Genomic DNA, 12,352 nt, shown 5'->3' on the forward strand with positions numbered 1-12,352 from the left:
CCCCCCCCCCCCCCCCCCCCCCCCGCTTCCTGGCCTAGTTAGGACCTTAGTCACTGGAGTGCGGGGCGGTTCTAGGAGAGTCTAGCAGGGAGTCCATGGAAAGGAATGCACATCCCGGGCTGACACCTCCTGATTCCCGTCTAATCCTGAGTACCTTGGACAATTTCCCAGCCTGCACTGCGGGGCAAGGGTGGGCAGACGTCCTGTCCTTCTCTACAGCCAGTATTTCCTGGAGGTGTAAAATCTGTTTTCTGGGTGGGGGTTGGTGTGCGGGCTCCTGGACTACAGATCTGACCTGGTCCTCATCTTTTCCCCAGGCCTGTGCAGTGGGACTGATTGCCATTGGTGTAACAGTTCAGGTTGTCTGGAATCAGGCCATTAACCAGGAGACTGTCCCTGGCTCCCTGTTGCCTGTGGTCATCATTGCAGTGGGCGCCTTCCTCTTTCTGGTGGCCTTTGTGGGCTGCTGTGGGACCTGCAAGGAGAACTACTGTCTTATGATTACAGTGAGTGGGGTGTGGACCAGCATGACTCTTGGGACTACCAGAGGGCATTTTTGTGGTGAGGGGCTGGGTGAACAATACCAGAAGTGTCCCAGGAATTGACTTCAGAGCCAACTCACTCCCGCCCTGTCCCCTTGCAGTTTGCCATCTTCCTCACTGTAATCATGCTTGTGGAGGTGGCTGTGGCGATTGCCGGTTATGTGTTTAGAGACAAGGTAAGCAGGGAAAAAGTGGAGCCCGGCCTCAACTGCTCTGGGACTCGAGGGCCTGAACTCTGCTCTCAGCAGCACTTTCCCTACTCTTAGGTGAAGTCAGAGGTTAATAAGGAATTGCAGCAGTTCATGCAGAATTACCTCAAAGACAACACAACAGCCCCAGTTCTGGACAGATGGCAGAAAAAAGTGAGTGGGGTGGCTGGGAAGAGGGATAGCGGGGATGGAAGATCCTCATCTCTGGCGTAAAGTGGAGGTTCGCGCTCCCATCCCTCCTTCCTTTCCTAGTTTGAGTGCTGTGGGACTACTAACTACACAGACTGGGAGAACATCCCTGGTATGGGCAAGGACCGCGTCCCTGACTCCTGTTGTATCAATATCACTGTGGGCTGTGGAAACGGCTTCAAGGAATCCACCATCCATACCGAGGTAGGGAGAAGACATTAGATGAGGGAAACTTGGGAAATGTTTCTGGAGGCAGGAGAGATGAAATGGGATCAGGGTTGGATCGGGGTTGGAGGAAGGGAACAGAAGGTCCGGAAGAGAGGCAGGGAGGTGGGTAGGAAGTTTCTGTTGCCTCTTCAGGGCTGCCTGGAGAAAATGGAGATCTGGCTGAGGGAGAACATCCTGCTGATAGCTGCAGCAGCCCTGGGCATTGCTTTTGTGGAGGTAAGAGATGCTGTGGTTTGGGGCTCTGAATCAGCCCCAGGCAGTTGGGGAGCAGGAGGCCCTGGCCTGGGAACAGTGGCCCTTGGCTGGGTCTGGAGAAGCCTGCCCTGCCTCGTCTCCACCCTCATTTCCACCTTTCCTTTTAGGTCCTGGGAATAGTCTTCTCCTGCTGTCTGGTGAAGAGCATCCGAAGTGGCTATGAAGTAATGTAGGGTGGGATTTGGATATTATCTAAGGGAGTGGATTCTCCAGGTTTTTCAATTAAACGGATTATTTTTTCAGACCTAAAAAGGAGATGGTCTCAGTTTATCTTAGTGGTGGACGGCCCCTTCCTTTTCCTTCTCCCTGTCCCTGCCCTGGGAATAGGCAGACATTTTTTTTTGGGGGGGGGGGTATTTTCTTGAAGGTGTTGGTCGGGTTGGCAGTGACAGAAGTGGGGTCCAGAGGATGATGTGTCTGAGGATCCTTCCAGACCCCTGGTTTAGCTTAGCCTTCAAACCGTGTTCCAGGAGCGTTCATGAGGCTATCTCCTGCATAAGTCAAAGAGATTTTCCACCAAGGGCCTACATGGTAGAGCCTGGCCATATCTGTTTTGGATAACTTTTTGGCCTTCTGATAGTTTGAGGGCCAGGAGGAGACCTGGCTCTTTCAAGAACGGTTAAGTTGCTTGAGACCTGTATGGCCAGTGTCCCTGCTCTTGCCCTCGATAATAGGGGAATTTAGGTATTTCCTTCTTTCATGAAGCCACCCAATCTGGCTATGACCATTTCTCATCACTTTTCCTTGTGTCCCCAAGAAAATCAGGTAATTCTGTGCCAGGTGCAAATTACGAATTCTCATAGTGCCCTCTGGTGGACATCTCTCTAAGTGCAGCGCCAAAAAACATCTAAGGTGGCAAGGTGGTCACCTAACACCGCCCAGTGGACAGTGGAAGTTTTGCAGGCAATAAACAGGCCACAGAGTTTGGGACTTGGGCAGCTTCGGGATTTTGGCTACTTAAATCTTGTCAGGCTCCCACCGGCACCTTCATTTCTGCCCGCTTTCTGTTTCAAAGCAAGACATATTTATTGTGTCAGAAACCAGGCAGCACCACAGTGGAGACAGAAATAAATGTCGTGCTCTTGCTGTAGAGCCAGCATCAGTAGATTGACTGGGCGGGCCGGGGAAGGACCCAGGTGAGCACAGCATCCACAAGCTTGGCTGGAAGGTAGGAGGCAGGCAGCCAGAGCAGCTTGGCATCCCAGCCGGGGCTGTAGCGGGTTCGGGGGTGACGCGCAGTCAGGGCGTGCTCTAGGCAGCCCGTCACCTTCGTTAGGTCTGGGTCACAGGCCAGGCTCATGAGGCGGCGCTGCACTTGCAAATCTGTAGCTTGGAAGAGACTGTTAGTGTGCGCTTCCCCCCCCCCCCCCTCCCCGCCTAGGGTAGCTATCTTCCGGATCCTTGGGAGGTGACAACACTCCTCCGCCTGCCCTGTTCTTCCCTTTCTGGCCCTCTCTTTCCCCATCATGCACCCAGTGTGGGCCCAGCTACTCACAAGCAGTGAGGAAAGTTTCCCCATAGTGGGCCTGTGTAGCTGGAGGCAGTCGGGCCCAACACGCCTTCAGGGTGTTCTCCAGACTCTCCAGGTTGGTCACAGGGGTTCGGAAGCAGCCAGGTTCCACAATGGAGACTTGTACTCCGAATGGAGCCATGTCCCGCCTGGAGGGTGGGTAGAGGGGTTTCTGTGTTTACCTGGGTCTCCAGGAGGGTGGACTCTAAGGTAGAAAGGTGTCACGGTGTAGGGAATGTGTCCTGATGAGAGACGATTGCTGGTTGGCTGGGATGTTTTTTCTCCCTGGCAATGAGGATTGACCTGTGTGTGGTAAGTAATCCAGTGAGCCGCCCCAGTCAAGAGACTTGTTTTCCTTTCGGAAGAAGATTTGTTGGTTGTTTTCTATGTATATGGCTGCATAAGTCCGTGGGCACCATGTGTATGCGGGAGCCGTCTTTGGTCATAGAATTACAGATTGTTCTGAGACACCTTGAAGGCTGTGAAACAAGCCTGGGTCCTCTGCAAGACCCAGACTAATCATTTTTATCCTGAGACATAGTTCTGGCTCCTTGATTTATATTTATCTATCTATCTATCTATCTATCTATCTATCTATCTATCTATCTATCTATCTATTTGTAGACAGCATCTCATGTAGCCCAGGTAATCCAGAACTCTCTATGTAGCCGGGGATGACCCTGAACTCTTGGTAACTTATCTACCTCTGATGTGTTGAGATTACAAGTGTGTGCTATCATGTTAGTCCGCCTATTTCTCTCTCTTTTGTTTAAAAGGCCTCAAACTCAGGTGTCCACCTGCTTCTGCCTCTTGGATGCTGGGATTAAAGGCAGGTGCCACCACACCTGGTTTCTTTTTTTTTAATTTCATTTTATGGGGCTGGAGAAGTGGCTCAGAGGTTAAGATAGCACTGTCTGCTCTTCCAGAGGTCCTGAGTTCAATTCCCAGCAACCACATGGTGGTTGATAACCATCTATAGTGAGATCTGGTGGCCTCTTCTGGTAAGCAGGCACACATGCAGGCAGAATGCTGTATAAATAATAAATAAATCTTAAAAAAAAAGGGGGGGCCTCTCCTAGAGGTGCCATGAAAAAAAATTCATTTTATGAGACAGGGTCTTGCTATGTAATCTAGGATAATCTTGAAATTTTCTTTTACTTAAGAAAATCCTATTCCCTTTGTGTGTGCTCCACTGTCTGTGTGTATGATAGAGGACAAATTGGTTCTTTCCTACCATGTATGCCCACTGAATTCAGGATGTCAGGCTGTGAAGCAAGCCTTCTTAAAACTACTCAGCCATCTGCTGGCTCTCATGTAGCTGCAACTTGCTATGCAGTAGAAGCTGGTCGTGAAAGTGTTAAGTACAGGCCTGTACCACCATGCCTGTGTGTGACAAGATCTTGTTCTGTAGCCCAGGCTAGCCTCAGCTCCTTGCTTCCACTTCCCTAGTTTTTGGATTACGGTGGGTGGCACTCTGCACAGCTCTCCTGCGCATTTTCTCCTGTTTTCTAGACTAAGGGCGAGCGAGCTTTGCTGGGTGGGTGCTCTGGGATCAAGCCTCATGCTGCCAATGTAGTCCAGATTAACTTAGAACTCGGGAACCTTCTTAGTCGCCTGTTCTCTTCTTCAAAGAGAAGTGTGTAGATGTGCGTCTGTGCACGTGTGCATGAAGGAGAGGACACTGTCACGTGGCTGTGGGCCCAGAGCACACAGTGAGCAGCCATACCTCGGGAGCCTCTCCCTACCCTGTCCCTTACTTAAAAAAAAAGTAAATTTTAAGGTACTACAGGCCAGACAAAATCAGTGTTGTTTTTTAAAAATTATTTTTATTTTGAGACAGGGTCTCACCATGTAGCCCTGGCTGGACCAGAACTTGCTATTTAACCAGGTTGGCCTGGAACTTACAGACCTGCTCCTGCCTCTGCCTCCTAGATGCTGGGATTACAGGTGTATGCCATAATGCTTTGCAAAATTAATGTACTTTTTGTTGTTGTTTTGTTTTTTGAGACAGGGTTTCTCTGTGTAGCAGCCCTGGCTGTCCTGGACTATGTACAGCAGACATTATGTAGACAGATCTGCCTGCCTCTGCCTCGGGAGTGCTGGGAGTGAAGGCCTGGGAATGTACTAATATATTGAACACTTATAAGCTAACTATTTAAATGTGTAAAAACCATTATTCGCCTGGAGGCAGCTGAGCCCATCTGGTTGATAACTGCAGACCGCCAGTTCTTGATCTAAAGCCCCATTTTATAGCTCCCAAAACACAAGCTTGAGTCCTGAGGACTCCGTGTGAGGGGTGTAGACTGGAATGAGCTGGTAGCTGACATGGTGGGTAAAGTAGGTACATCCACTGCCTTGGCCTGTCTTGTAGAAATTCAAGTGGAAAGCCGTGTTCTATGATGCTGACAGGAAGAGGAGGACAGGGAGGGCCACAAGGGAGATGGTGACATATCTGTTAAGTGTGGGAATGAAGCCTTACTGGTAGGCTCCACTTGAACAACCTGGGCCTCTGTCCCCAGTTCAGACTCCACTGCTCCTACTGTCTCGTTCAGCTCCTTCATATTCTCGCCATCTTTAAGCATTATTGTTTGAAGTGAGTGGTAAGCCCTAGGTGGAGGCACATGTCTGTGACACCCTGACTCATAAAATACAGAACAGAGGGCACACCTGGCCTGGGCGTGTCTCAGCGCTCCTCCCATGGGGCCCATAGGAACGCTATTTACATAGACGGGCTGAGAGAACTAAATGAGAGATACTGGCTTTCCTGCTGCAGTGACACAGGCCTGGCAAGAGGACGCAACAGGCTTGCCATCCGCCTCAGCAGAGAACAGACCCTGTCGTTTACTTCAGCATGTGTGCCACCGTGCCCCTGTGTATGTGTGTGCACAATAAACATGTGCAAGTAAATAGCTAAACCAATGCCGTTTAAAAACGGACGACAGAAGCCTTTCCCTCACATCCAGGCTGTGCCAGGCCTTGCACACACCTCACTTTACTCTGGACACCCATGAGGCAAATCTCACTCTGATTGAACAGATTTGGAAGAAAAGAACCAAAAATACCCTGAGAAGTAATCTAGTTGGCTGTGTGGTGGCTCACACCTGTGATCTGTCCTCAGTAGGCTGAGGCAGGGGGATTGCCGAGAACTCGAGGCCAGCCTGGACTAGAGTGCAATCCTGACTCAAAAAAAGGTACTCTGCCTGGCATGGTGGGGCACACCTTTAATCCCGGCACTAGGGAGGCTGAGGCAGGCTTACTTCTATGAGTTCCAGTCAGGGTGACAGAGTGAGACTTGTCTCAAACACGCACACACCGCCCCCACGATGACAACGTAACCTAAGGACACAGATCCAGCCCTGCTTCCTCTTCCGTCTCTCCTGTGTTGTCCTAGTCCCCTCTCCTAGCCTGTTTGAGTAGCGCCCCCCCCCCCCCCCCCCCAGGCTGGAGCTTGAAGCTGTGCACTCTCACCTCAGGCTGTCGGAGAAGGCCTCCAGGCCAAACTTAGAAACACAGTAGCCACCCCCACTGGCTGCTAGGCGACCCAAGAAGCTGGTGACATTGACCACCCGGCCCCGGGCCTGCTGTAGTAGGGGCAGCAGGGCAAGGGTGACCCCAATAGGACCCAGTGTGTTCACGTTCAGCACTCGCTGGAAATCGTCCTGTGTCAGCCATGGTGTGGGCCCGATGATACCAGCGACACCAGCATTATTCACCAGACCAAAGAGCCCTGGGGGAAGATGACAGACACAGGGTGGGGGTTTAGGGAGATGTTTCCTTCCTGGGAGGATCTGAGCCCTGTTCCTCCCCCACAGCCTCATGGAGTCCTAGGATTACTGTGCAGACCAGGTTCCTGGTGGTTCCACTGCACTCACCAGCTTCTCCAACATGTGTCTTCACCCACTTGGCAACCTGCTGTACATTCTCGGGATCGGTGACATCCAGCAGTGTTGTGTGCAGGCGGGAGGAGGCCATCTGCTGTAGGTCCTCAGCCCCAGAGGGGGTCAGGCAGCTGGCCAGGACTTGGAAGCCCTTCTGGTCAAGTTGCAGTGCCAGAAGGCGACCAAAGCCCGAGTCACAGCCAGTGATGAAGATGAAGGCATCGCTGGCAGGCAGCCTCTGCCGGTCTCTGAGCAACCACACCATTGCCCACAGCAAGGCACCCAGGAACAGAGGCAGCCACATGGTTGGATGTGATATCCTGCAGACGGCAGCCTAGGCTGGGCAGGACAGCTTGTCATTTCCTCTACCCCTCTAGCCCTGGCCCCTAATGTCTACTGTGCTGGAAATGTCTGGTCTGAGCAGACAAACCAAGCAACTATATGCTTGGCAGATGATTGGCAAGTTATGGCTTATTGTGCAGACACTGTTTTTGTAGTTAATGAAATAACCCGGACCTGCCTGGTCCTATGTCAGACTTTCTGTGTGGGAGCACAGGGACCTGGGTTACCATTCTATTAAACCAGGAACATCAAAACCTTGAGTGCATCCTTGCTTGCTTTCGGGACCTAGAGCCTTCCATTTCAGTCCTGCTAGCCTCAAAGTCAGTGTGAGGCTGGATGTCTACAGTCTATGTTGGAACCTGTTTTCTCAGTGAACTGGGCTACAAGGTCTACTAGTCCCACTTCAGTGTTGTGGAGCTCAAAGGGATGACGTGTGAGGACAATACTCAAAGCTTAAAGCTCCAAAAATCATTGTATGCCATCCTTAGCTAGTCTTTATAGCAACCCAATTCCCACGACCACTTACCTCTGGGGAGAGTGGGCAGGCGGCACAATGTGCGAAACTAGCTTTTTCGTCTGCTTAAGAGACTCTGCTTGTAGCCTTCTCAGGCTCCCACAGCCACGGCCCAAGTCTGGAGTGGGTGGACGCTTGCTGTGAGCAGGAGTGTCAAGTGTCTGTATGCTTTGGGGAGGTGAGGGCAGTGAGGAGGAGGAGGAGGAGCTAAGAGGCTGAAGCCTCCCCGGCTGAAGCAAGGTTTTGGCAGAGGGCAGCACTGATATCCCCCCCCCCCCCCCCCCCCCCCCCCCCCCCCCCTTTCTTAGACTGGGCTCCTCACCATCTTTGCCACTGTTTCCTAGAGGTGGGAACTACCAAGGATGGCAGCTGCCCCTGTCTGTGGGTGTCCCTGGATCTGTCATTTTTCTTCCTTCTCAGCCCTGAAGTGCCCCCACGATTTAATCTCCCACCTGGCCCAGCCTCCTGACACTGCTTAGCAGCCTGGAAGAGCACGAGCTTGCTCACGAGGTGAGGCAGAGGGCCAGGCTGAGGACTAAGTAGGTCTGCTCCTGCCTTAGTTCTGGCCCAAAGGAAACTGAAATCTGCAAGTGCTTCTGGGCAGGCAGGTTATGCAAAAGGCACCTGCACTAGGCCCAAGGAAGAATAGGGTGGTAAAAGCGATAGCGTCACCCACCACCAAAAGGGCTTGTCCCACAGGAAACAAGCTCAGAGTCCACTCAGAGCCCCCACTACCATCTAGGAGCTAGTGACGCCTTCAAACACACCACAAAGAATGGAAACTCGCGTCTTTATTCATGGCCCACCAGCTCCCTCCCGGCCAGGAGGGTGAGGTGGGAGGGATGGGCTCTAGGCTAGGATGGAGCTGACTGCAGCTGCCCTTTGTAGACATACTCCAGGGCAGTGGCGATGGTGCGCATGTCCAGCTCAATGCTTCGGGCCCAGTTCTCCACATCCCCAATTTCCTGGGAAAGGGGAGAGGAGAATGGACGCCAGGAGTCAGGGTGGGTGGACTATGGTCCCAGGCTGAGTCAGAACCCCCAACTGCTTTCTGTCTGTCTGTTCTTTGAGATGGATTACTGCTATGTTGCTCAGGTTGGCTTCAACTCCTGCGCTCCAGCTATCCTCCTGTGTCAGCCTCTAGAGTAGCTGGTAGTACTGGTCCACGTATCATACTTAGGGTTTTCTGAGTACTTGTGTGTATGTGTGTTAGGGACTGGCCCCAAACATGGTCCTAATCATGTGTCACTGAGCCATATCCTGAGATCCTGCCTTTTTTCTCTCTAGCTTTTCTGACACCACAGCCACAGAAGGTCTATCTAGGGCCATCCCCACTTCCTCATTAACCCTAGGTCTGGGCTAATTATGAGACTGGAGACAGCCCCTGGCGGGGCTCAGGGAAAGGCAGCAATGTGTTGCGTGTGACTCACCTTGAGTGCCTGGTTGAAGTTCTCTACCATTCCAATCCACTGGCCTGTTTGCTTGGCAAACTGGGCAGCCTGGACCTGCAGTGTCTTCACCTCATGGTCCAGCTTTCTCTGGTTCATGTACGCCTGGGCCACACTAAGGAGTGGAGGAGGGGAGATGTCAGCTCCTCCAGCTCCTAGGGGGTGGTCTTCAGGGGTAAAGGTCTTCTACAGTGGTGGGAGATCAGCCAGAAGGTAGGACTGGGGAGGCCTTGGGATTCTGGCCTTTTCTGGAATTGACCCAGATGAGGCAGGCTCCTTCCTCCAACTCCAGGGTTACCAGGAAAGCCAAGTTGGAAGCTGACTACAAACAAACCATCTCCTATGCTCTCAAGAAGTTTCTGTAGCTGAGATAGAATAGGGAGGGTTAACCTAGGGAGCTATCCCTAAGGAAAAGGCTGGGAGGGAAAAGGGAGCGTGGGAAAATTCAGCAGCAGGGCCACATCTGGCAGTCATTTGAAGCCCAGTGATCTATGTAAGAAGTTTCGAAGGAAACCAGCCCCTCCCTGAATCTGGGGCGGGATGGGAGAGTAAACCCCCTCCTCAGAAACCCTGGGTCAAATTAGCCTATCCCACGAGATTTTCTTGGCTCTTTCTAACCTTTTTGAGACGCGGTCATATGTAGCTCAGGATGACCTCAAACTTACTGTGTGGATGAAGCTGGTTTTGACCTCATCTTCCTGCCTCTACAGTCCAAGTGCTGGGGTTACAGGCATATAGGCATTCCCCATGACATCCAACTCTCCCACCCTTATTCCTTTCAGCCACACAGATGCACACAGCCTACTCCTGTTCTTATCTCGATCAAGGGGCTGTGCTTACCATTACTATTTACTATCATGGTGCTGGCTTCCATCCTCCATTAACGAATTTTGCCGTCACCTTTACATAATCACTGTTCCCTCTCTTCCTAGCAGATGACCTTTTCATTCCCTATCCCAAAGCTCTAGGTCAGTAAGGAGACTCCACATCCGGTGCCCCCACCCACTGGAATGTGAGAGGGCAGAGGAGGCAAAGGACTGGGGGTGTTCAAGAAAGTCGGCAGGGCACCTGACAAGGGCTGAGACAGACTAAGCCTTTGTTTTATTTTCTGGAGAACAAGAGCTGTGGGTAGCAACACAAAACCCTTTCTAATCTGGATTTGGCTTAGCTGCCCTCCAAGCTTTGAATATAGGGTGGCATATAGCAAGCAAATAGAAAAGAGACCTCTGGCTGGCCTCACAAATAGTAGCAAGGGAAACGCAACATGGGTGCTCTGAGAGAGAAGAGCTGTCTGGAGATAGGGTGCCCAGAGGCTCCAACCACAGCCATTTTTTCCCCTAACCTACCCTCAGGAGGAGTTAAGAGAGATGACCCCAGTGCCTGCATGACTCCCTGATGACTCAGTCTCTGCATTTACAACCAGGCTGCTCTTCTCGCCCTGAGTGGAAGGCATAGTACGTGCTTCCTTTCTGCCCGCAGACAGATCAGCATCTCTGCACTCTGCTGACTCACACAGGGCCAGGAAATCGCTTCAAGTCTTTTGCTATCATTGGTCTTCTCATTGAGGAGTGAGGTTGGGGGTAGGGTCTCTTGAGACCCAGAAAGAAGAAACAGCTTGGTTTTGTCACAGCTCTTGGCATATGCTCTTCCTACTTTTACCAGCTGTGCCATCTTGTTCCTGCCATTTGTTTCCCAGGCTTGCCAGAGAGTAGGAGGTGAGGAAGGAAAGAGGGTATGTGGTGAAAGAGGCTGTCCTTCCCTCCCACCAAGGGACAGCTGGACTTAAAAGGGTGAGTTAGCCAGATGGCATCAAGTTAGGATGTGCCAGGAAGTTAGTGTGGGGAAGGGGAATTCTGGCTGTTTTTCTGACCACTGCAGCTGCTTTGCTCTCATCCAGTGTTAGGGTGTCAAAGCTGACTCAACTTTCCATAAAGTTACATTAGTGGGGAGGGGACAGGCCAGGGAGTTACTGGAGCACCTGATCCTGCAGGAGGATGGTCCAGACCCTGCCTAAGCAGGGTGGATGGAAGAAGCTGGAGCTGAGGGAAGAGGTGCATACCCCACATTGAGGTGATCCACCAATGCTTCGGTCAGGCAGGTCGCCGCAGTGATGGCCTCTCGCCTCCTCTTCTCTGGGAGAGGGGGAAAGGGATTGGATATTTGAGAGGTGGTGCTAATTGGTCTCCACACGCTTGTTACTGTTCTGGAAACTGCCAACTAATGTCAGACCTTTTAAAAAGAACATCCCATACATAAAACAAACCCCTTTATTTTGGAGGTGAGGAAACTGGCACCCTTAGAGGGGACAGGACTCCGTCACGCACGCCCAGGTTTTCCACAGAAACCCTTTCTCCACTACTCTGGGCAATGGTTTGGCAACTCCATGATTCCCAATCCGGGCCTTAGGAAAGCGGCGCTTCCTCGCGTTAGCTGTGCGGCAGATCCGCTGGAATCCAGCCGCTCCCTGGGCGGTTCCCAATTCCCTCCCACTTCCGGGGTGAGAGGCTGCCAGGGCCAATGGGCACCGCGTGTCAAGAGCCAGGGGCTGGGCTCACACGCCGCCCGGGCGGGATTGGGGGAGTTGCCGAGGGGACCCTGGCAGTGCGGAGGGCACCAGGGCGGGTTGGCACTTCCCAGAAGTGCCCCCCCCGTTCCCTGCCCTGCTTCCTGGCCGCCCGCTAGCCGGCGCCCTCGCCGTGATCTGGGAGGTTACCCGAGGTCCGGGCTTCCGGCAGAAGCTAGGCCGCGGCCGACGGGACACTGCGCTCACCCTGCAGCTCCTTGCGTTCATTCTGCTTGGCCTGGTGTTCTTTGAGCAGGCGGGAGAGCATAGTCGAGTCTGGCTGTGTGCGGACGCGACGGGCCCTTCCCTAGGGCTGCGGGAGCTAGGCTGCGCCTTGGCTCGCGTGGGACGGAGTCACGTGATCACAGCGTCACGTGACACGGAGCCTTCCTCCCGGGGAGTAGTGGAATAGTGGAGCGCTAGCGGAGGGTCTGCTGGCTGAGCTGCTGTTAACCGGGCTCCGCTTTCAGAGTTGGGAGCGCTTTCTGTAGTTGGTCAAGCTGAAGAGCCAGTTTTCACAGGCTCTGGCTTCAAGGCCTACAGAGGCTTGGTGTCCTCATGCTGCCGGTTCTGTTTCTGGGGTAGCAGAAGCTCTGCGAACTCATTGAAATTCTTTCTCTTCCCTCACCTTAGCCCCTGGCAGTGCTGGCCGGCTGTCAGTGGTTTCCAAGTGC

At 52.6% G+C, this 12,352-nt stretch overlaps 3 protein-coding genes across 4 annotated transcripts in view; 1 reads left to right on the top strand and 2 right to left on the bottom strand.

Moving 5' to 3' along the window:
- The window catches only part of Cd63 (CD63 molecule), a 3,023-nt gene extending 1,348 nt beyond the window's left edge, over positions 1-1,675 (top strand). Inside the window, exons 3-8 of the mRNA XM_055603095.1 lie at positions 318-506; positions 644-718; positions 809-904; positions 1,004-1,144; positions 1,301-1,384; positions 1,531-1,675. Of these exons, the coding sequence (XP_055459070.1) occupies positions 318-506; positions 644-718; positions 809-904; positions 1,004-1,144; positions 1,301-1,384; positions 1,531-1,596 (651 nt within the window). The 3' untranslated portion in view covers positions 1,597-1,675. The remainder of the gene's footprint in view (positions 1-317; positions 507-643; positions 719-808; positions 905-1,003; positions 1,145-1,300; positions 1,385-1,530) is intronic.
- Positions 1,676-2,431: 756 nt separating this feature from the next.
- On the bottom strand, positions 2,432-7,918 carry Rdh5 (retinol dehydrogenase 5). 2 transcript variants are annotated; one of them, XM_055603263.1, is made up of 5 exons: positions 7,680-7,918; positions 6,806-7,150; positions 6,402-6,660; positions 2,919-3,082; positions 2,432-2,746 (listed from the first exon to the last, which is right to left on the bottom strand). In XM_055603263.1, the coding sequence occupies exons 2-5, from the start codon at positions 7,113-7,115 to the stop codon at positions 2,523-2,525; spliced, it is 957 nt and encodes a 318-aa protein (XP_055459238.1). In that variant the 5' UTR covers positions 7,116-7,150; positions 7,680-7,918; the 3' UTR covers positions 2,432-2,522. The 2 variants fall into 2 exon arrangements, with proteins under 2 accessions (XP_055459238.1, XP_055459172.1); XM_055603197.1 differs by lacking the exon at positions 7,680-7,918 and having other exon boundaries at positions 6,806-7,671.
- A 522-nt stretch (positions 7,919-8,440) lies between these two features.
- On the bottom strand, positions 8,441-12,050 carry Bloc1s1 (biogenesis of lysosomal organelles complex 1 subunit 1). The gene is made up of 4 exons (XM_055603384.1): positions 11,886-12,050; positions 11,175-11,247; positions 9,098-9,230; positions 8,441-8,632 (listed from the first exon to the last, which is right to left on the bottom strand). Exons 1-4 carry the CDS (start codon positions 11,944-11,946, stop codon positions 8,522-8,524), a joined length of 378 nt encoding a protein of 125 aa, XP_055459359.1. The 5' UTR covers positions 11,947-12,050; the 3' UTR covers positions 8,441-8,521.
- Between the last annotated feature and the right edge of the window lie 302 nt (positions 12,051-12,352).

Source organism: Psammomys obesus, unplaced genomic scaffold (assembly GCF_907164565.1).
Source record: "Psammomys obesus unplaced genomic scaffold, mPsaObe1.curated_primary_1811, whole genome shotgun sequence".
NCBI lineage: Eukaryota > Metazoa > Chordata > Mammalia > Rodentia > Muridae > Psammomys > Psammomys obesus.